The sequence below is a fragment of the Pogonomyrmex barbatus genome, unplaced genomic scaffold, assembly GCF_055798465.1.
Source record: "Pogonomyrmex barbatus isolate J1 unplaced genomic scaffold, ASM5579846v1 scaffold11, whole genome shotgun sequence".
Taxonomy (NCBI): domain Eukaryota; kingdom Metazoa; phylum Arthropoda; class Insecta; order Hymenoptera; family Formicidae; genus Pogonomyrmex; species Pogonomyrmex barbatus.
Window position 1 is genome coordinate 4,751,578 of NW_028297107.1, and position 25,185 is coordinate 4,776,762.

Below are 25,185 nucleotides of genomic sequence, written 5' to 3' on the forward strand. Positions count from 1 at the left end.
AAACCCCAATCGTGACTACCATCTGGCGTTTTATGAAACGCCTTGTACACATAATTCACCGGCGACTCGCGGTGCTCTCTTTTCCGAAACTGGTGTCGTCGGGGGCTAGGAATCGGGTAACGTTCGGATAAAATGGCACGATGAGTTCGGCCGAGGGCACTTACCAAACTCGCTTGTTCGCTCGCTCGCTCACTCCTGGTGGGGTAACCACGAAGCGGGATGGTCTCGGGAGCGACTCGAGGGTATTTTCATCGCGGCAGTGCAACACGTGCAACCGGTACAGCTGGCGTGCGTATTCGTCTCGATCTTTCCTGACCAGCTTGCCCCACCAAATTTGTGGCGGTCAGCGGATCCATTCAGCCTCCGGAAGATGTGAGTCGCGTTAGTGATCGCTTTCGTGTATTATGTCGGTTAGTTTTTAATCGACGAGCGTCGATCTCGTTGCCATCGACGTGTCGTCGTTGGAGAACATCGGCGAAATGTAGACGACCGGATGACGCCACCGTTGTTAACCGCGAGGTGGTAATATGGCGAACATCAAAGTGGCCGTGCGCGTGAGACCGGTGTCTGTTAGGTGAGTATGATATTATCTCTTGCCTCGATGAGATTTTATCTACTGCAAATATCTAAATGCTTTTCTAAATAATAAGCGTAAGAATTTATTTTTTTATTTAAAAAAAATATTTATCTCTAATGAATGTTATATCTTCTATGCTATATAAATTTTAGTTATTTTCTTAAAAGATTGTAATTTTGCAATTTCTTAAAGATATTTTATAAATATATCTTTCTCTAAAAAAAAAAGGGTAAGATAATTAATAATGTAACTTTTAGCTCAAATATGTTTGAGTCATTTCTAATGAGACTGAAAAAATAATTTTTATTTTAATATATTGGAATTACATATCTCTTTAATTAATGGTATCATTTTAACTAATATAATAACTTAATAATAATAGTATTAATTACAATAATTAAATTTCTTATGAATATATTTGAATGTAACAACATAAAAAAATCTAATGTATTTTTAGCGTTAAAATCATTGCAGCAAAGCGAATTATGCATTCTCTTTCATACTTTTGCCGGGAATTTCGAGATATACCAATGTGGGTCAAGGTTTACAGCTTTCTTCAATATACTTTCCTACATTTGCACGTAACGTTGTTATGTAATGTTTTAGGAAAATGATGATTAACCTACCATTATTTTCAAGCATCAGCATTGGCGCGAATTATAACAATGATGCATAGTTTAAATTATTGCGAAGAAGTCGTTCAAACAGCAATACCAAGGTAATGCTAAGACTTTTTCCTAGAAAATGCCTAATACTTACGCCAGTGAGGGTCAAGGTTTCAGACTCGGTCGCACTTTGCAAAATACTTGCCTCAATTTATTTTGCTTCGACGTATTCTACAAAAATCGCACATCCTTTCAAATTATACTCAAGTTGGAACCTCCAGATATTTTCTTATCCGATTTTAGACGTCTTCTATTATTAAATATTGTAAATAATAATATTTAGGCTTTCAGTCATTTTGGGAAAGTCTTTTATTCTCGCGTCATTAGTTGATTCTCAGACTCTTGGGTTTCAAGACTTCTTTTCATTAGGAAATTTTTACACCTTCGAATTCTCAATTTACGCACTCGTACGCGGCCCCGCAAACGGTGCAAACACTTATGAACTCGTTTCTATACTTAGACTACTAGGGTGGCGGCAAAAAGACGACCGCGTCCGCTCGTCCGCGAGCGGTAGAGGCGACCGAGCTGAAGCGAAGCCACCGGAAGTGCAGACGAAAGCAATTGAGCGTCGAGAACTTGAGGACCTTCTGCGAAGATTCCCGTCGCGAGTTATTGCACATTTATTTTGCTCTACAAATCGTAATTAAAGCGTGATTCATTGCGCCGGTACATTAGCCAAATAGTTTAGAAATGCTTAACTGTGGATCCCCTTTCTCGGTCACTCGGGACAATTGAAGGTTTCGTTTGACTTGAATAATTTCGTAACGCCATCCCGTTCTAAGTTGTCTTTTACAAAAGATCAATAAGTACAATACGTACAAAATGTATATAAATAATAATAATTTTAATAAAACTTAGTTTTTTGGAAAGTTGCTCTTGAATTTTCTAGATCCATTCCACCATGCACGAGTACTTAAATTCCAACCGCGGGTATTTAAAGGTACAGAATGGGGTCTCACGAAATTCGTTTGCAGCAGGAAATGAATGATTCCACGCGCTGGAGTCTATTACTCGTGGTCATGTGAGGAATATTCTTTCACTCTAGTTTTATTTCTTTAGATATGTATAGTTTATTTTTCACACATCATTACCCATATGAATATATATATAAGGAAATTTTTTTTTGCACAGCGGGGAGAAAAAAAAGAGGAGAGAGAAAGAAAGAGAGAAGTGAGTGCTCCCTAAACTCTTTGAATATAAAATTTTCATTTTGGTTTTTCAGTTTTTATATGACGTGCAACTATGCATTATTTGAGAGACTTATTTTAATTAAAATTAAAAATGTTTATGTAAGACAAAATGAAAAATCAATTAATAATCGGTAAGAATCACTTTGGAGCCGTGTTTCACGTTCATCAAACTCTGTAAATTATGCTTATCTTAATTATCTTACTTTCGCACTAATTTTCTTCGGTGATAAAGAGACCGATATTCCTCTCGACTGCGCGTCGAGGTCGCCTAATGATTCCGAAAGCGGGTTTCATGCCGAAAATACTTCCATTGACTTAGCGTGGGGTGCAACCTCATGGGAGATCGAGAGCGGGGCCATGGCTTTCGTGACGGGGCGCAGGGCGACCTTACGTTGACAGCTGGCGCATCCGTTCCGTTTATAGTTGCCTCTGCTTGACAGGTACGCGTGTATCGTCTTAACGCGTTGGCATTGTTATTTTCGTACTACGGCGCCATGAAACGCGTGAGTCGAGGGGGATACGCACGTCTCGTTTTTTATATCATTATATGCGTCGACCAATGCAAGCGCCCTGGGATGGGCAAACCCCAAAAGTATCACATGAATCACAAATCCATTGAATATATAACATCAGTATCTACTATTTAAAAGAGAGAATTGATATCGACATAAGAAATATTTTCTCTTTCTATCTGCAAAATTTTAAAAGCTTGGTAATTTAAGAATCAAAAAGTAAGAAACAGCAAATTCTAAATGCAAGAAAAATCTAAATGTTGTAGATCAAGGATTAAAAGATTAACAAATTAAAAAACTTAAATAGCTAAAGATTTATGAATTCAACATGTTTCTGTTTTTACTTATGAGTTTATGTAGATTGATTATAAGGGAGAAAGGAGGAGAGATCATCCGCTTAGAAAGAGAGAGATCATCATAATTGAGACTTAGTAAAAATAATACTTCTTACGTCCATTTAGCTTGTCGACGACCCTGTTGGAAGCAATCTGTTTCTAGCAAGCTCCTCTCAAGCGATTAAAGCGCGAAGACAAATACACAGAGTTGAGATGAATTAACAACCGTGCCTTCCATTATAGTATCATAAATCCTATAAAACATCTGTTGCGCGTATCTTAAAAAGCGTCGACTTAAATTGAGAAAAATAAAAATTCGTTTGAATTAAGTCTATAGCGTACTTTTATTAATTTTATAAAATCATCCAATATTTATTTTATATTTATATAACACAGTCATTTTAATGTGAAGAACTAACAATATAATACAGTTCAACATATAACACAGTTACAATCAGTACAATATAGATCTAACATTAATTTATGTTACATAGATCTCTTCTAATCTTTAGGCTTCTTTGAAGGTGAACGAACGAATTGTCATTTCCTGTCTTCGTAACATTATTAGCAAAAGTTCGGATTTTATTCGTGACTGCAACACGAAACGCGGCAGGAAATCGTCCCGGAGCGTCCGATTAGGACGGGGATGAATCTAACAGGGCCAACGGGATCACGCGAAATCCGGGGTTAAAGCACCGCGGTGCTTTTCTCCGCGTATCCACTATACGTGCCATTGAGGATATCGCGCGCATAATCGCGTTTCTATTCTGTCGCGACACGCAAAATGCAGCGTCACACGACACCAACTGACCCGAAAATGCGATCGTTCACGATATAAACGATACCTTTCGGACTTGTTGCATGTCTTTGCATCACAGGAAGACAGTCGAGCTTTTAACTCTATAAACCTTCCAATACATCTTCCAATATATCTTCCTTTTAATACATCTAATACATCTTTAGATCTCTGTAGTTCTCAAATTTTTATCTATCAGATTTCTTGGTTATTTTATGTGTGTTCCCGAATTAATATTTCAAGGGATGAAAGAAGATAGAATTTTGAATTAAAAGTTTCTTTCCCAATTTTGGTTCAGACCAAATTTCATTATTTACCGAGTTAGTAACGATTAAAGTTAGTCAGATCGCACCCAGCCGGAATACGTAGAAGCGTAGCATGCTAGGCCCCTCGTGCTTTTTGTACATTCTCCCAATTAAAATTTTATTTTAATTTTTTGTATTAATTAATAAATAAATGAAATGAAATTAATTAATCAATAAATTAGTAAATGAGTACATAAATAAATAAGTAAATAAGTAAATAAATAAATAAATAAGTAAATAAATAAATAAATAAAATGAGAATAAGTTACAGTTTATTCAATTTCTGATTGTTTTTTTATTATTTATTATTTATTTATTTGTTTATTTATTTAATTCAATTATTTAATCCATTTGTTCAATTTAGTTATTTAATTTTTATAGCTAACCTAGCAGTGATGGAGAAAAAATAATTACGGAATATGTTATGCAAAAAAAGCTATTGATAAAAACTATTGGTAAAAAACGATATTAAAATAAATTGTTTAAACAACCTCTTCAAAAATTGCTTTGACACGTGTCATGTATGATTCTTATAAATATTATAAATAAATTAATATTGTTATAAATAAATTAATTAATAAATTAATTACGTAGATTAAATTATTTTCATATTCGTTAATTTCGGATTTTAAAACGATAATGCCATCGAATTTTAAAAATCGAATTGTAAGAAAAAATACGTAAGAATCATATATGTCAACGTTATGAAATAATTAAAATAAATTTTTCACAAGCAATTGTTTAAACAATTTCTTTAAAAAACTAATTTTAATTGGAAACTGAGATTTCTACAAAAAAAAATACGTAAGAATCATATATGATACATGTTAAAACAATTTTTGAAGAGGTCGTTTAAACAATTTATTTACAAACAATTTATTTTGATAATGTTTTTTGCCAGTAGTCTTTTTTTGTACCCATAACAAATTAGAATAAAATTTTAATCAAAAAAATGTACAGAAAGCGCGAGGGGCCTCATAGCACGCTACGCTTCTGCTTCGGCTGGACACAATCTGCTTCATCAACTTTACTCGTTAATAACTCGGTAAACAATGGTCTGAGTCAAAATTGGAAAAGGAATTTTTAATTCAAAATTCTATCCCCTTTCATTCCTTGAAATATTAATTAAGAGTTATGGGACACCCTATATAATGACTAATCGTATTGGCATATCGAATATAAGAACATGAAACAGAAAGCTGTTATTTTGCATTTTTCTTTCAAAATTCAAGATTCGGAGAGTTTTCTAGCACATTTGAATGCCAATTCAAATTAATCGGGCACAGAATTTGAAATATAAACTTTTTCTACATAATGGAATATGTGATGGAGAGTAGGCACGCAACTACATGAAACTTTCCATATCTTACAATCGTGCATAAATAGATTGTCATGAACCAATATTATATATATATATATATATATATATATATATATATAACATATATATAAATTTGAATAGAATAAAGCAAACATAATCACATTAAATGACAAATTTTGTCTGCTAACATTTATTAATCCATACATGATTCCTATGAAATCGTATATACATTCGCATAATCATTTTCAATTTCGCTTAGAATTTTAATATAAAAATTAGGTCAGAGAAGTATTTGTTTGTATACAGAAATGTTAGTATTTTGTTTGTGGTTGTTTGTAGTAGCAACGATATTGTTTATGGTGCAATCATTAATAAATTTTAAGAAAATTTTAAGAAACAGCCGTCATCCGACTTTGTCGTTAAAAAAAATTACTGATATATCTCAATTTAGAATTATTTTTAATTGTTTGCAATTGATTTTTTCGTTGTTTTGTAGTTTAAAAGTTAATTGTAAGTTAAAAGTTAAGATTTAAAAGTTTTACAATAAATGGACTATTTGTCAAATATATACATGTGTGTGTGTGTGTGTGTGTGTGTGTGTGTGTGCGCGCGCGCGCGCGCGCACATATATATGTATATATTTGACAAATAGTCCAACTACACCAGTTTTCACAGTAGTATGCATAATTCATACACTATTATAAGCATCATAAAGTATGCATAATTAATACACTATTCGTAGTTCGAAATTTGCAACTCATATGACTTTTGTGAACTTATATATATATATATATATATATATATATATATATATATATATATATATACAATGGTTTGACAACCATTTTCTTAAAACCTTTTATTTAATAATGCTTGCAAATGTGAATGATGAATTGTTGTTGCTGTAAGCAACTATAAATGAAATATTAACGTCTTTTTTTTGAAAACTTAATTTATAAGTGTGGTGCTAAGTTCACAAAAGTCATATGAGTTGTAAATTTTGAACTACGAATAGTGTATGAATTATGCATACTGTATGAATTATGCATACTTTGGCTAGCTTTAGAAAAAATAATTATCTTTTATTTACTTATTGATTGAATTAAGTTATCTGTTTGTTTGACGCATTTGTTCTATACGCGATTTAAATCTTTTGATGAAAACTGGCGTATGTGACATAAATTACTTAATGAAATGTCACGATCGTGACTCATTCAAGTATCCCCATTCTTCTTTAACCATATCTGCTAGTTTTTCAGCAATCATGTAAATAGGTATATTAGTATGCGCCGATATAATCTCTGGCATGATAGAACCATCTGCTACTCGCAATCCTTGAACGCCGATTACCTTGTACAAAAAAGTTAATAAATTATTAATCGATACAAACACATTTATTTTTATACATCGAAATATTTGTTGCAGCAGTAAAAGCTTTACAAAAAATTATTGTAATATATATTTTTTACAGACAAATACCTTTAGTCTGGGATCAACAACAGCGGTTGGATCTCCTCTTGGTCCCATCTTGCAAGTGCCAGAATAATGATAGATAGTGAGAGACAACGTTCTTACTGCGCAATCCCAATAATCATAAGAATCATATTCATAATTTTCGCATCCGGGAATAGTATCGTTTATCAATCGCGAACCGAACATCCGCATCGCTTTTGTTTGACCGACGGTCATCGCGGCTTTAATACCGGCGATCATTGTTTCGACATCTTCCGGATTATCGAAATAATTCGGCACGATCTCGGGTTTAACGTTAACATCATTGGCTAATAATTTTATCTGTCCGCGACTCTTTGGTTTCAACAACATTGGTAATATAGTCCAACCATGTTTATCGATATATTTGCTCGATGCTTGACGCATTCGAGTGTCGAGACCGTGTATAATCGGAAAAACAATATCTCCTTTGTACAAACCACCGGAAAACAACAGTTCGATATCCGGTAAACCGATACGTTTCTTTGGATACTTGGTGTTGATAAAAGCAAGAGCTTCGCATCCACCTGCTATTGTGAGCGGTCCCGATTGTCTTAACAGAAAATCTGATATATACGGAAGAGTGGGGTTTATCATGTCACTCAGTCGCAAACTTATCGGCTCGTCTATCAGCCATGTTAACCCGCCGTAAGATACGTGATCCATTAAATTCTCACCGACCGGCGCGTCCCGTATAACATTTATGCCGAGTTCGGTAAGATGTTTGGCCGGCCCGATACCCGACAACATCAGTAATTGAGGTGATCCAATGGCACCTGCGCACAAAATCACCTCTTTTCTCGCGAATACGCGGATACTTCGACTATGTTTGATGAATTCGACGCCAATTGCTCGATTCGTATGACGATCGATCAACACTTTTCTTACCATACTGTAATGTGTTACGTGAAGATTTCGGCGATTTCTCGCCGGATGTAGGTAAGCTCTATTGCTACTCATACGAGTGCCATTTATAATCGTGGTTTGCAGATATGAGAATCCTATCATGTTCTTTCCGTTATAATCCAACAGTGGATATCCCAGTTCCTTGCCAGCTTGTAGGAATGCCTTTGCCAACCATGTTTGGAATAACGGGTACGAGATATGCAACGGTCCCTTAGTTCCATGATAGATAGTGTCGGATCGCAGCTCTGGGATATCAATCGTTTCCAATTTCTTAAAGTATTTGAGAATGTCTTTGTAAGCCCAACCCTCGTTTCCTATTTCGGCCCAGTGATCGTAATCCTCGGCACTGCCTCTGGTCGCAATCATGTAATTTAGTACGCTGCTGCCGCCCATCACTTTACCTCTAGGCCAGTTACATTTATTGTCGATCATACCGAGACAATATTTGTTGGACGATTTAGTTTCATACTTCCAATTGAGATCGTCGCTTAGCTGTAGCGCGTAAACAAGAAGCGGAATGTCCATGAGAAAATTTTCGTTGGATCCAGCCTCAATTAGCAATATTTCAACTTGAGGAATCTCGCTTAGTCTCGCGGCTATCGTGGCGCCGGCAGTACCGGCGCCTACCACTATGAAGTCGTAGACGGCACCGAATTGTGGAATCGTATCCGGTAGCTCCTCATCTAAATTAAGTTGGCCCTGCTGCAGAAAATTTAGAACTCCGATGCTTAGCTCAAATAAATTCATGAATTCGTGTCTTCCCAGGTCATCACCGTAAACACTATGGTATTTTGACGTCGATTGTCCGCTCGACTGGATCGGAACAATTATGGTAACCGCACTAAGAAGGTAAAAGAGGCTCAGCACCTTGACTGACATGTTCAAGTGGCAATCAGCTCTCGAATGTTTTGAGTTGGGCGCCATAATAAGAAACTACCTCTGGATCTTCGTTTATATATATATATATATATATATATCTTCATTACGATTCATTTTATACAGGTGTCACTATGTGTACGAATGTCCATAATACCCGTGTAACAAAGTGTACATCAGAATTATCATACGACAGGTGGATATAAGATAAAAAAGATATCTTATCGTTAATGAATTCTTAGAATTCGATTACAAATAAGAAAACCAATTAGCATTTGAACTACGCATACTCTTGATGCTCGATTAATTTCGTTCTTTAATTAACGATCTTAATATGCGATGACATTAATTCGTGACATGATGTTTGTTGTACTCCGGATGGGCTACAACGTTAATTTTTAGAGATAGTCGGGTTCGTTAAGCCTAAGGAGTTGGGACTCCGAGCAGGATCAAACGAATGGAAAGAAATCTTCTTGAAATCACTAACACACTTTCTTTAAGTTACTTGATTTATTTAACAATTGCACAATTTCTTGGATTTAATATTTCTTATTTTATTTCTTTCACACACGGTTAAACGTCGGCGGGCGCGCATCTCGTTACTCTGACGGCCGTCGACCGAATGTGTCACCTGAGACGCTGATAGTACGGCTCGCGGGAACTTCGCTGTGCTCGTGTAATATCTTGCGCGATAATTATAATAACGATTCCGAACGACATGTTATGTTTGATTGATTCCCGACTCTATCTATTCCGTCTTGTATAATCGGTTCTATAGTCTGATCGATGCCCGGTCAGCATTCTGATCGATTGCGTCGATCGATTGCGTGATATTGATTAATCAATATTACGCTCGGTTTGATCATTAAGTTTAAGAATTTGCTGATAGGCTTTTTCGCAATGTTCTCGCGATGACGCATTTCTGCGGTCTTTCGAAAGACTGGAAAGACTGGTCGCGATTTCGGCGGTCACACATTTGTGTCGTCTTTCGAAAGACTTTTCAAGGTTCATGCGACCTAATTTTGTTGCCATGGGCTACTTTTATTATTGGTTGTAGACCTGGCTACAACATGTTTTTTACAACAATAATGCTGTACCAATTAATGTTACGTGTTATCACGTGTGTAAATTTATTGTTTCTAAGTGTCCGTTTTATAAATGGATTTGATACGAAGATTATATTAAATTTTCGCAAATAAATAGTGCCATGAATTCAATATTGCTTGATTTTATTAGATAAATTTTTTTTTCTAAGTCATCAAAATGTTCATTTTCTTTTTTGCGATCCAAAATTATAAAACTGAAGAGGTATAAACACTCTGTGATCTTCACTGCTCAAACAAAAATCACTTTGGTATTTTTTGATATTTTTTAGTTTGCATTTCTTGCAAAAGTCATCTTGATAATTGTAATATATTTATATTTTTAATAAGATAGAATTATTGACATTACATTATCACAAGGAAAAGCTCAGATTCTCGAAATTATCTATTATTAAATCTATTGTTCATGTTTTTATGCTTTTTAGATATGAATTTGTTAGATATACTTTTAATATATAGCCGAAAATATTGGTTGTAAAATATTGCATGTATTGTAATTCTAAAATCGACAACATATTGTAACGACAATAATTTTTTCTATAAAACAATCGTAAACGCGGCCGATTGTGCGGAATGCTTTGAGAAAATCGGGCAAAGCTCTCTATAGAATAATATGGGGGGCGCATACCCCCGTGTGAACGCGACGCATGGTGCATCACCGCTGTTGTCGCTACCGCCACTGCTTTTCAGCATGAATCGATTCCGATCCACGATCCATGAAAAAATGTGTTCGGCAAAGAAGGATGAAATAAAAAAAAGGAGAGTAGCAATGGGAGAACGTAACACACGCGGACGAGGAAGATGGAAAAATGCCGGCTTCGAAAATGTTGAAGCTACTTGAAATGCTTGCGTTTATTGACCCTTCTCGCAAATATTTGCGACGATACCATCCATTATTCTTCGTTTGATCGGTCAACTTTACGAAATCTTCAAAATCAAATGGTATGCTTTGTTTAAATATTCTATAGACAAATCTATGGAAATCTATAGAAATTTTCTTGAATGTTTTAATTTTTAAGATTTTTAAATTTCGAAATATATATTGTCAGGTTCTAGATCTTCAAGTTTCTACATTTTTTTTGTTAATTTTCAGACTGTCGTATACATGAATTTTTAAATTCACGCATGTTTTATATATATATATATATATATATATATATATATATTCTTTAATTATGCGCAGAGAATTAAATTCGACGGGATCCGCAGTAGTTGTCCATGCAGAACCGAATGAGATTGTCCTGACGAATTTGAAAGTATCACCGAGCAAGGTCGGGGACAGTCGCGAGAGAACGCGAAGATATGGTTTCGATTACTGCTTCGATTCGTCGGATCCTGAAGCGAAAAATTACGCCACTCAAACAACGATCTACGAGACGCTCGGCCAGTCCATCCTGGATGCTATGTTCTCTGGATATAATTCTTGCCTGGTGGCTTACGGTCAGAGCGCGTCAGGCAAAACCTACACCATGATGGGCACAAAGGTGTGTAATCAGGCGGCTGTTTTATTATAATTTTCAACTGGATAATTCGGACACGAATTACTATTGGAATTTCATAAACGACCCACCGCATATTTAATTTCGGCATTTTAGTTTGTACAGACACAATATAAAATGCTCACGCAAGATGTTAATATGATTTTAAACACATTTTTATTAATTTTAAACTTCAAACATGCACTCTATATATGTATTATAAATTTACTTGATGTAGATTCTCCGTAATCGGACATATGAATAATTGAGCATTTTGAGCATATAGCTTATTTTGACTTTGTGATGCGATACGTCACGAAACACATAATTATGTGCATTAAATGATAATTTATAAATGTATATTATGAGATATTATAATACAATGTTGCATATCTAACGAAATATTAATAATATCAATTTTTAATTTAATGTTGTATTCTATTAAGCTATATTATAAATTTGTTGCTATGTATATGTAATCTTTAAAGAAAAGAACTTCTCGATTGTTCTAACCGTAATCAAAAAGTATCTGCATTGTCAAAAAATCGTTTTAAAAATATCTGCAAACTTTTTATTGAAGCTTTATTCGACAGTAGAGGGATGACAGGAGACAGCAGTGAGGTGCCCTATATATGGAAAAAATTGCGTTTGCGATTCCGTGCATGTCCTCATCGCTTGCTAAAATACATTTCGCATTTTGTGTCTATTTTATCAACGTTATTTTCACGCGGCAGTATTGCAGAACTCTTTTGCCGTCTGAATAAACCGGTGATGATGTGTTTACGGGTCAACGTGCAATGCGCAAATTGTTTCGATTTATCTCGTAATAAATCTGATTGGCACTTTATTTTCATTTTTGCGGCACATAATAGGATCTCCTCCGCACGTACCACACAACACACACACACACACACACACACACACGCGCGCGCGCGCGCGCGCGCGCGCGCATCACACACACACCGTCGACCCGTGCCCCATTTCGCCAATACGCCGGCGGTATTATTTTCAAAAGCAAAGCGCGCACCCGTGCACGTGTGAGCTGAGAATTACTTTGATTTATCTCGCGTTTTATTAATATATTTGTGAAATGTTATTTTTTTTTATTTTCTACACAATGCGACAGAACGGGCGCAATCTATTTGCTTTTATTCCGGTCGGACAGCGTTCTGTTGTCATCAGCGTTGTACCCGCTGACGTTTTCGCAATACCCGCGAAAATATCTGTGCAAAACATGTACATACATATCGCGATTTAAAAATTCGGCTTGCAAATCTGACTGACATATTAATTAATTTCACTGAAAAATCTTATCAATTCTTTAACGCGCTTTTCCACACAGATCAAACAAATATCTGTTTTTCTGTTTTTCCTAAAGGATATCTTTCTTCTTATTTCTTTTAATAATTCGAGATGTTTTTATTTGAATTTAAACAATAAGTTTATATCTGATATAACGTCATAGAATTTTTAACGAGGCCTAGTACGTCGAAAAAATTGATAATAGATTGTTATTGGCAAATATTTATTTAATTTAACTGTTGCTATTTACTGTTAAAATATTTTTGACGATTTTGATTCTATTTAACAACGTGCAAATTGTATATTGCAAAAAAGTACCATACAAAAATGTCGATATCGAGTTTTTAAAATTAAATTGTTTATAACTATTGTTTAAAACTAAACTTGAGTTTTTAAAACTAATAAAGAGTTTTTAAAACATGAATCTTGACAAATGTTTGAAGAATGTTTGAATATTTGACGGGATTGTTTTAAATAAATTGAGTCTCCTGTATGTTCAAACTTTCATATAATAATTTATAGTAAATTCTGTGTTTTTATAAACATTTCTGTTAATAGTTATGAAAGGTACATCTTCTTTTAAATTTATAACAATCAAACTTTTATTATATGTATTTTATTGCAACGTATGATTTTGGCATTTAAATAAAAATATTGTTAATAAAAATAATTCTTATAAATAATTTTTAGTTAGATATTACACGTATTTATTATTTTAAGTAATTTTTAACTTTTTCTTACTAATTATTATGTTTTTCATTATTATTATTAGTTTTTCATTAATATTAAAACTTTAAATGACAAAATGTTGTTATTTATTTATATATTTACATTGTATTTATTGATATAATGTCATATCCTAGATTTCAATTTTGTAATGTCAGTTTTTATCTTTTAATATTATTATTCTTTTTCTTTGAAGATGCACATCAAATGACATAAAATAATTTGGACATTAATGAGTTTTTACAATAAAACTCGTTTCATCCTCGCTGATACAACATAACTATTATATTAATTTACTCATTTATAAAATCTCTCTTACTTTACCATCGTATTGGCAAACAGAGGAAAATCGGTGGGATGAATTTCCCGGGAAATATTTAGCTTCCATCAACTCAAGCGTTCTCTATAATAGCTTCGCAAAATTAGATGTTTTGCATTCTGCATAAACCATCCGATATATATTTAGAGTTCAAACGGCACCTGATCTGATTATCTGTCGCTTTCCTTTTCCCACCCTATCTTCTCTCCCCCCTCCCTCTCGCAGTCGATCCCATTCGCGAAATTATTATATCGCACGGCTCTAATTGGTCGGCAAGAGAGAAAGAGAGCTCGTTGCCGAATCAAATCGATGTTCCGTTTCTCGTCTCAAAAATTTCAAACAGTAAATTGAAACTGTTTTTGTGGAATGGCGCTTAATTAAATTGTATGGTGGCCTCCGCCGGCGTATTTCGCGCGGTCGGGAGATGCATTCGGGTGCGAGGGGATGCATGGCGCAGGGGATGAAAAGGTGGGTGGCGGAGAACGAGGGTGAGTGAACAGACTTTTAAAAGCGTAGCACGTGTTGCGGCTGTGCAGCGCACTCGTTTGTCGGGTTTCAATTATAAAAGGACGCTTCGAGTGCTGGTTAATAATGCATCAAATTTCGAAATTGACAAGGCCTCCCTCGTTAAGGTGTTGCGCGCGCTGTTTCCGGTCCGAATAAGCTTTATTGACTGAATTCTCACTCTTTCCACAAAACAAATTATCTCTTGTTGTCTATCTTTTTCTAACTTTAACAATATTTTGATCATTTCATATTTATAGAAGCACATACATCGCATAAATAAATTAATTGAAAAATCAATGTTTTGAATAATTTTTCTCATAAATAAAATAATTTATTCCATTATTTTTTTATTATATATCTCCCATTATTTTCAAATAATGTTTCTATAATGATTAAAATTATAATTAATTAGTAGAAATTTAAATCAAATATTTAATATAATATTTTTAAATTTGCACTAATTTTATCATTATACGTAATTCTTCTTCTTTTTTCAGGAGGATCCGGGACTCATTCCACGTCTTTGTGAAGGAATCTTTTCAAAGATCGAGCAGGAGAGCAAACACGAAAGGATCTATCGCGTGACAGTTAGGTAAATGTATTAGCCAACAGAAACACCTTTTAAATTGCTCTGAAAATAAATACTTGTGAAATTTATATAACATAAATCCACGACTTTGAAAATAGATTCTCCTGTTTTTACCTTTTCGCGCAAAAAATCACTTGGCAATTTAATTTGATGTCTGTAGACCGGTTTTGTATTATAAACTGTTATTCTAACAAATGTCTTAGAAAATAAGATGATGTATCTTCGATTATTTTAACAATTATTAAAAAATAGATTAGTATAATATTAGATAACATTATATTTCTTCATTATTATCAGAAAAGTTGTAATAATCCTCGATATTCTGATACCGTGGCTAACGCGATAAGAACGCCGACGAAAATTGCGAGCTTTTCTCGAGACTATCGACAGAAAAGTTTCCGATCGCCACTTAAGATGCTCGAAGTACACCAATACTTTGTACTAAGTATTCCGGAAGATACTTGCGAATCGTGTTGCACGTGCCTTTCCTTTCACCACCGGAATTTCGCCGCACCTTGCCGCAGTCTCGATGAAATCTGCTTGTATATTTTTTTATTTTCTCTGTCACTAGCCACCACTAGGCGTTATCAGATTTTCCTTGCAAATATATTAATTTTTTTCAATATTCAACTTTTTTTACATCTCTTTATTCGACGAGTGTCAATGCAAAATTATAATTTACATGAGATTTCCATTTTTTTTACAAAGAATTCTGTAAACAAACAATATATTTAATATCATCGATCTTTAATAAGATAAAGATAAAATTTAAAAGAGCTAATTTTTTATGTTTTAAATCGTAATTTCTATTAATTATATTGATTCGTATTAAAAAGGATGTGACGTGTAATATATCGTATATAAAATCGACTCATGACCCGTCTCTTTGGAATGCTTAGTTTGTATAAACGTTCATAAATTAATGAGTTTAAATTCATAAACGTTCATAAATTAATGAGTAAAAGGTAACATGATATTCCATTTTCCATATTTGTTAAAAATAACATATAACTGATGATAAAAATGCAAATGATATTGTTGTGATAGATGAACATTTATGTCAGACACGATGCTGTCGTTATTAGTACGCTTTGCAGTGGTGATGTTTCAATTTAATCACGCTGCAAGTCGAACAGATAGCCTTCGGAACGCCGATAACCTGTCCGTCTTGATAACTGTGGGAAAATCAACACCCTCTCGTAGTGCCCTTTGCTCGCTGCGCGAATATACGTGCGGAATATGGATACAGGATGATCGAAAAGTCACGAAACTGAAATATATATTGTGATGTAGTGGCGGCAATTACTCGCAAAAACGTGTAAATAACGCAAAAGGATTATTATTAAATGTTATTACAGATATGTTTGCCCGATGTGGCTAAACCAAATGTAATTTAGCTTCCCAACTTTTTAGCTCCCCAACGCCGCATTGTCAAAATAAAAAAATTACAGATACAGTTGAATTGCACGGGAAGCTACATATAAATAATTCTATTTTTGCGTACATTATAGTATTTTTTTTATAGAATGTGTAAAGATCTATTCGTGCTATCTCTCATAAAACATACCGGCGGGATTAAAATACGTTGTTTTTTTTACACATTCCACAACCGTGACAACTATGGCAATGGAATATTTGATATTGTGTGATATGACATGTGCAATATTAAAGTCATACTAAAATCACCTTAATAACCGTAGATTGCACACAACTTTTCGATCATCCGTCGACCATCACGTGGCAAAAACATTGATGGCTTTCGGTCAAGGCCCGCCAATCGGCGCGATTTAATCTATTATCATCGATAGCTTCAAGTTCGTTCCTTTCGTGATGGTGATTACGGTGTCGTGCCGCGCTTAATCGCCATTTCGGAATTGCCAGTTCCAACTTTGTATTACAATACGTATTACGACAGCGTGAGCCCTCTCGTAAGTGTAACAATGACAAATTGATACTGCATCGAAACGCTGCGCGAACCGCAAAAGTCGTTCCGCCGTCGGCATGCGGATTCGCTGTTTATTCCGCTTTAATCGCTTTCGCATCGTTGTCCCTTGTAACGAAATAGTCCGCATTCGCGGGAACAAATCGCTCGCAATAATTCGCCAATCGACAAAAAAAAAAAAAAAAATCCGCCGAGACGCACCGCGCGGAATTCGTGACGCGAATAAATGGATAGTTCGACTTCGCGTATTTTTGGCGGTCGTTAAACGCGGCGCCGGATGAAACCGGGGATTACTTTGGGGAAAGCTGTAACTGCTAGCATTGCTTTTCCATTCTGCGATCATCGATGAGGAATGCATCGAAGAGACTAGCTAATCACAATGAAATCGTGATAAGTGGCTTGAAGCTTTCGAGTTCTCCAAATAAATTCAACGGTTATAGAATTTGAAAAGTTAAAATCCTATAAGTCTCAATATTTTAAATCCAAAATATCAAAAAATTTAAATTTAACAATTAAAAAATGTAAATTTTTATGTCATATAATTTTAAAATGCGAAGAGATAAATATCCGGAAGTAGAAATATGCATTCGGCCAATTATTGATAATTTCTAAATAGTAATCGCAATCTTCTAGCGAATCTTCTTCCATGATGATTCAAAAGAATTTGGGAGGGAAAATACTGTGAGTTAGGTGAAGGGTTGTGGTAGGCGGTGATGGAAGGGAGAGACGATAGACGTAGAGTCGACTTTGCGAGTCGCGAGGCTTGCAAGCGCGGTCTGTTGGCCTGGATGTGTCTTGCAAGCTCAGTGCCCCGTGACTCGCAATCCCAGACGGACGCAATCTCGCTGCAGCTTGGTAAGAATGCACCTCAAATGTCGAATGCACCGCTGAATCTCCTATATTTCATCTGTTTCGCGCATTTCGATCGAAAAAATACGACAAGCTTCGCTTCTTGAATCCTCGACTTTCCAACAGTCTTGGATTCTGCGATTCTCGGATTCAAAATCCTCAGAATTCGGAATTCAAATTTTGAGCTAAAAATCCACGAACCTGTAGAACCTCCAAATCCTTAAATCATTAAATTTCTAAAATCTTTAAGTTCTCGTACTTTTCAAATAATTAAATGAATTTTTTTGGAATTCTCAAGATTCACAAAAAGTTTTCAGATTTTAAAATTTTTAAAAAGTACTGATTTCTTAGATTTTAAAGTATTTAAATCATTAAATCTGAATTTTTTTCAATTGTATATTTTGATTATGTCGCTTTCTTTTTTTTTCGTGCGACTCGCGGAATGAAGCAATAATAGCCCGCGAGGCATGATTGCATGTCATCGATATCTTTTTTTTTTATGTCTATAAAAACGTATGAATTTATTTATTCATTCTCGTACATTTTGCGATAAATTTCTCACTTACATCATATCAAATGAAACATAAGTATCTTTTGTATAGTAATGATATTCAGTAATAATTTCACAATTCGATATATGAGTTATGAAATATTCAGGAAAATAAATAATAAAACATTATCGTGGCGTCACAGTACTTTTCGAAATCACATAAAAAAAAAATAAATCGTTTCATTATCGCCGTTATTACGCGCGTATAATTTTACAAATAAATTTGAACGGGTTCTCGTTCGCGTTCAATTAATATCTCGCTTTCCTCCGACAATTAAGCGAAGCATTTTATTGTGCGTATCAACGATCGGTTAGCGGGATAAACTGTAAATGATAAATGCTCGGTAACGAATACGATTGAGAAAAAAATATTTAAAAAACGAAATATTCCCTTTTCTACGTTAATCTTCTCTCTCGATAAAATAGTAATAAATCAGAGTACATGTTACTATGCATAATAATAGACAATTGAATAAAAATATAGGGTAGTAAATCCTAAATGTTCTAAAGGGAAAAGATTCATAGCGATTGCATATTAAAAGAAAAGGCAATTATTTCGACGCCGGTTGCATAGAGATTGTTACTAGTTTAATGTGAAAAAATTAAATTAGTCACTCTGTATATGGTTTTGAGGCCGATTCCATCGGGCCGTCAGCGGCCGGACGTAAAATCGTTAAGTGGGTCGAGTAAGAAAGTTCGTCCGAGGCATTTCTACTTGCCACCGTCGACTGTTTAGGGGTAAATTAAATTCACGGGGGGCGGACGACGGGAGATAGACACGTTGCAAAAACTTTAGCGTTCGCGTTTCCTATTGAACGAAACGTCTCTCCCTAGGCAACGGTCGTGGAATGTTGTTCTTAAAGAAGAGCGAGAACATTTTTCAATCTTTCCGATATGTATATCATTGTTATAAAAATGTGTCGCATGCGCTCCAGTAAAGAATAACGCGTGCGTTTAATAAACGCAAAATTTATCGAAATTTTTACACACATAAATTTTGTAGAATGTATATTTATTTGACAGAAATGTCGGTGACGTAAAAATATTCCTCACGGATGTAACCGTATTGTTTCTTGTTACAACAAGTGTGTCGTATCGCAATGATTAAAATTGCCGGCTACGATATTTCATCGGAATTAATCGTCGCGATAATGGACCGTTCGACACGCGTCGTGTGTAAAATGCGCGGGCGCCACGTAATTGCGATCGATATATCGGCGATGCTTGTGAAAAATCGAGGACGCGGCGAGCTACCGACTTGAAAAAAGAGCCGGAAGTCATCGTAAAAATATCGTATCGGTGTCGCGGATTAAATGTGTGTTAACAGGCGGCACGGTGCCGCTCGGCAATCGATTCCGACGCGGATTCATCATTGAAACGCGCATCTATAATCGATGGACGCATTAACCCACTCGAGTCAGTTGCCCAATGTACCCGTCAAGCGTGATTGATCGGATATAAAGCTTCATCCGTAATCATCAAACAATATAGCCCAAGTGAAACGCATCGCGAATGTAACTGACGGATGAGAAATAATGTTGTAGCAATCTGCGCCCGGATGTTAATGCTCTTACATTGGAATTAAAGATAGAATAACAGTCGTGTCTTCGATGGGACGCAATTAGTAAAAAGACGTGTCCGATATAGAGATAACAATGGCTCACATAATTTGGCCTTAGCTCATAAACTCGCGCTCTCTTTCTTTCCTTATACATCAAGAGCATCGATCTTCTCAATTCAATTTCTCGTAGTTTACATATTAATATAAAAATAGATGATATATATTCTATTCTGATAAAATTATAATTCATATTAAAAATTAACATATACTAATGCCATTATATGTAATATTCTTTGTGTTGATTCACGCGCAACAATCGTATCTTTCAAGAGCGAGTAAACACACGCTGAATTTTTCATTTTTTTCGTCAAACTTCAGACGAACTTTTCTGTCAGGTCGTTTCGAAACGAGTAAAAATGCACCTACGAGAAAGAATTTCGCGATGTTATTTCGGCCGTATTGGCGAAAGGATGACGATTCGGCTTTGCAGCAGCCTGTATCGTCGGATATTAGCGGCGATGGCGCGGTATCACGGCGGTGTGATCTCGTGAATCCGGACGATAAAACACGTTTTGCACATAGATACATTCGCGGCATCGGGCATACATACACACGCGAAACAGACACCAAGTCCGTGGTCTGACGGGGCGCAGAAGATGTTGCACGCAACGTGTATAAATAAACAGCTATCGTCCCGATAGCTACGTTTGTATGCGCAAATTTTTCGAGAGAGAAACGTTCGAATACTCCGCGATCTTCTTACGCGGTTCACAAAATCATCAAACACGCGGAATCTAAATCTGGAGACTTTTGAAATCGATCTCTAAGTTGCCTATATTACAACATTTTATGTCGTTGATGTCAGAATTTATGTATTTTCGAAATTTGGAAGAAAGAATTTTAAAGTTGAAAATCTTTCTAAAAATAAACAGCATTAGAGTTTATTAATACTGTCAAATTCTTTTTTCTGAACTCTAAGATTCTAAACGTTGATCTTTACGTTTAAAAAGATTTTTATTTTCAATATTTTTTACATATGTAAAATTTTCAAATTTGGAAAGAATAATAAATTCTTTTGAGTTTTGAATTTTTATGAGAAATCTCAATCGACGTGTGTTCCTTGAATTGTCTTTTGATCTACAAAAGAAGCGAAAATATGTTACTAGAATATAATTCGCGATTTTCTTCCTTTCAAGTTATGAAACAGAATTTATTATTTTTTAATCAAATTCACATTTTCTATAAAGTCAATTAAAGGAGCAACGCGCTGAATAAAATCGCACGAGATCGACTTTGTGCAAAACGCTAGATACGGAACGATACGTATACATTTATTAGTAGCCGCAACTCTTTTACGCTCGCTAAAAACTAATTAACTACTTTCCGCGAGGGGAAGATTTTTCCAAGCGGTGATTAGGCCGTTTTATCTACGAGCGATGCGTTCCCGCGCGTTCGTACTTTCATTATCACATATGCGAATGCTTACACGGGCAAATACGATAACGGATATGCGGGCAACGAAGCGAATGTACCGAAGTGTATCCCGCAAAAGGGGTACGGAGTTCAATACACACGTTTTGTTGCGCAATTAATTATATCTATTAGCGAATCGTGCTCGCATCAATAAACGCCGGCCGAGCACAGGTATAATTAAATTCACGAGCTAACAACAATACTACCGCTGACACGTGCCTAAACGTCAATACGTTATAACGTACTAATGTCAATGACAATTTCGCCGGAAATTGTCACATGACCTGTCATCGATTTCGGGATCCCGTACACGATTTGTCTCGTGACAGATACGAGAGAGGCTCTCATCCTATGCCACTTTTGTTAAATAAACTTTCACTCAATAAAAATTTCTATTTTGACGTTTTTATTTCATTTATCTCTTCTCGTCTATTTTTAACATTTAACATATGTATACATTTTTCTCGCGCATTTTTCTCTTTCACATCTAGAATAAATATATCGTGAAATACGGGAGCCGATCGACAATGAATAATATTCAGAAAATGTAGACAATTGTAGGCAATTTTGTGCAAGACAAAACGTTTGACTGAAGATATGGAGAATTAAATCGGCTTTTCAAACTTATTTTCAAAGAAATTGTTCAAAACGATAGTAATTTTGGATTGATCCGGCAATTTCATGTCAAATTGAATCTAAGTGAAAATTAATACAGTAATGAAAATTAACAGTAATGCAAATTTCTATTCATCATCCATTTCGTAATGTCTGGCAATATAATACATTGCGAAATTTGAGGTTTTTAATTTTATTTGACTAACGAGTTTCTGTTTTTTTCTTTTTTTTTCTTTTAATAATATATACCAATTTTTCTCAATAACAAAATGAAATGTCCAGAAAAATTAAATTAACAAGGCATCTTTCTCATATCACAGCATGCGTAAACAGATATAAATATTATTTTCTATATTCCTATAATAACGACGACAAGCTCGCGTTGGAAACAGACACACTATTTAAAAAATAATAATGTTCGTTGCACATGACTGATGTAAAATGCGAGTTGAATAGAACGTTACGTCCCTTTAGATTACAAGTGGCGTTTTACATCGCGAAACTTGAGTGCGTTTAACTTTTAATTATGAATATGAGGAGAGACTATTTAAAAATTTTCTACCGGTAACTTTTAATTAATGCGCATATTGCACATGTAATATTTTATATCGTATCAGTTTTCTGACCACTAAGAAAAATGCTTCAGTGACATTCTATGTATAAAAATTTTTAGTAACATTTTTTTATTCTGTAAAATCAATTTTTATACAAAATTTAACTTGTTTATAATTTATAAAAAGATAAATTTTAGAAGAAATTTTACAAGGAAAAATTTCTAAAAGTACTGATATCAAGTGAAGTTCTGTTACACATATGCGTATATTCTTCTAATGTAATCACAAAGGAATAATTTATGTAACAAAGGAAAAATTTTGCGTAATGACGTATCTTCTAAAAAAAAAAAAGAAAATTAACACGTTTCTACTTGAACATAGAAGCCACAAAACTTTTTCTTGTGCGTGTGCGTGCGTGCGTGCGTGCGTGCGTGCGTGCGTGCGTGCGTGCGTGCGTGCGTGCGTGCGTGCGTGCGTGCGTGCGTGCGTGCGTGCGTGCGTGCGTGCGTGCGTGCGTGCGTGCGTGCGTGCGTGCGTGCGTGCGTGCGTGCGTGTGTGTGTGTGTGTGTGTGTGTGTGTGTGTGTGTGTGTGTGTGTGTGTGTCTCTTGGGCGGAGCGGTGCATGCGCTAAATGATGGCCCTCGGCAAATAGAGACGGCCGAATGCCGATCGAATTGAATTTGCAATTCAGTCGCGATCGCGTAATGACCAGGGCGGTAATCGAAAACGCGCTCGGGGTCGAATTAAAGCTCCGTCGAGTGAGAGAGGGCTTGGAGAAAGACGCAGGCACACAGAGGGTGAATTCTATCGATCAATCAGCCATAAGTAATGCGGAGCTTTTGATGGCTTTACCGTTTGCGGACGGAAAGCCGACCGGCATGCTATATCACGTGGAATGCGACTTTAGTTGCATTAAACGTCAATGCCTAATTGTTGATCGATGGCACACTCGGATGGATTGTGTTTCGGTTTGTCCCGTGGGAATAACTTCGATATTAGATACATTGGTTTGTCGAATGAATTAGAACCGGTCGCGTCATCGTTGATTATACCTATAATTCTGTGCAAAAAATCGGCGAATTTTAAATCGACATTAATAGCCAATAAATTCAATCTGTTACTGAAATATGTAATATGAGAAAAAGGAGCGATGTAGTATCGGTTTACGGGAGACACATAGCAGGTTTTGACTGCTTCCAGCGACAGTTAAATATAACACGGTCAAACATTACGGATGAATATAATTACGTCCCGCGAATATTGTACGCTAAAAGTATTTCATTACAAACTGACCGTAACGCAAAGCCGCGTGTGACATTTGCGTTTATTTCTCGATCACTGCTATGTTATTGATAACATACAAAATTTCTCGCATTTGCATTGTAAATGCATGAACAGAGTCATTTTCTGTGTCCGCGAGCTATTATATGTATAAAAGAAATAATTGAACGGATTCACATTGTACGAGGCACATTATGCGGCCCGCCAGATACTATTCTGATTTATCTCGAATAACTGGCTCGTTACAAAGTCCAAAGAAGAGTATATCATATATTATTTCTGTCATATTTTATTCTGATTTAAACGATAAAAATAAAATCTTAAAAATTTTTGAATGTATCTCTCATTATTAGCAACGTAAATTCTAACCGAAGTTCATTAACTGCGGTCAGATAAATAATTAAAGCTTTAACGCCGTTTATCTGTTAATTTTTCACAAATGAAATTAAACTAGAGAAAGAAGAAAAATTTGACTATCCTGTTAATAAGAATATCTCGTCGGAATTAAGTTGTACGAAATTCGATGTGCTTCATACACAAGCGCAAATGGAGCATACGAGAAACGTTGACCCGGGTCAGTTAACCCTGAGAGATCCCTTTGCAGCCTTTTACATGTAGGGCTATCGAGAGTAATCGGAAGTGTCTTTATCGTGAGCACGCTGCTCGTTGAAGCTTATAACTTTCACTTTTATCATTCTCACCGCTCGAAGCCGGAAGCCCTTTGTCTTCTCTTTGTCTTCTCTTGCCTTTCTCTTCGTTTGCTCACCGACGAAACGATGCGTAAATCGTTATTTTTAAAACCAGATTGTTACTCCCAAAAATATTTTTTCTTCGCTCGTCAAACTGATTACCTTGTTTCTTCTTTACGTGGGCTTTTTTACATATTTTATCTACGCATTGTTGGAAAATATGTTGCTAAATAGATTCTTAATCTAGAGTACATGTATTATATAAGTAAAACATATAACAAGATATCAAATTTCCTATAAATTTTTTAAATAGCCAGTTATAAGAAAAAGCAAAAAATTGTTAAGAAATATAATTTATATATTTTTCATAAAAGAAATTCTAATATCCAAGTAATAAGCGAATTTGTCGAATATTTTCTCTTAAGAATGCCGGAAGGAAGGGATAAAAGGTAAGAATTACATCGCGTAGATCGTTCAACACTCGGTGATTTCTTTTCTCGCGATCGACATTATCCGTTTTCCAGGCATCAGGGCAGTAGAATCGATTCCTATTCCGATGGCGTAATATTCGTCAGGCACGAGAGAACCGACAGCCGCGCGGCGCCGACTTTCGTTTACGCGAAAACTAGCCGCCCTCGTCTCACTTTCAAAGCTTTCGGCGGCAAGGGGGGGG

At 35.4% G+C, this 25,185-nt stretch overlaps 2 protein-coding genes across 2 annotated transcripts in view; one reads left to right on the plus strand and one right to left on the minus strand.

Moving 5' to 3' along the window:
- The first annotated feature begins 436 nt into the window (after positions 1–436).
- LOC105425873 (uncharacterized) overlaps positions 437–25,185 on the plus strand; it is a 40,514-nt gene continuing 15,765 nt past the window's right edge. Inside the window, exons 1-3 of the mRNA XM_011636848.2 lie at positions 437–574; positions 11,261–11,561; positions 14,907–15,001. Coding sequence (XP_011635150.2) covers positions 528–574; positions 11,261–11,561; positions 14,907–15,001 — 443 coding nt within the window. The 5' untranslated portion in view covers positions 437–527. The remainder of the gene's footprint in view (positions 575–11,260; positions 11,562–14,906; positions 15,002–25,185) is intronic.
- LOC148937732 (glucose dehydrogenase [FAD, quinone]-like) lies at positions 5,882–11,096 on the minus strand. The gene is made up of 2 exons (XM_089071181.1): positions 7,181–11,096; positions 5,882–7,051 (listed from the first exon to the last, which is right to left on the minus strand). The coding sequence occupies exons 1-2, from the start codon at positions 9,020–9,022 to the stop codon at positions 6,899–6,901; spliced, it is 1,995 nt and encodes a 664-aa protein (XP_088927307.1). The 5' UTR covers positions 9,023–11,096; the 3' UTR covers positions 5,882–6,898.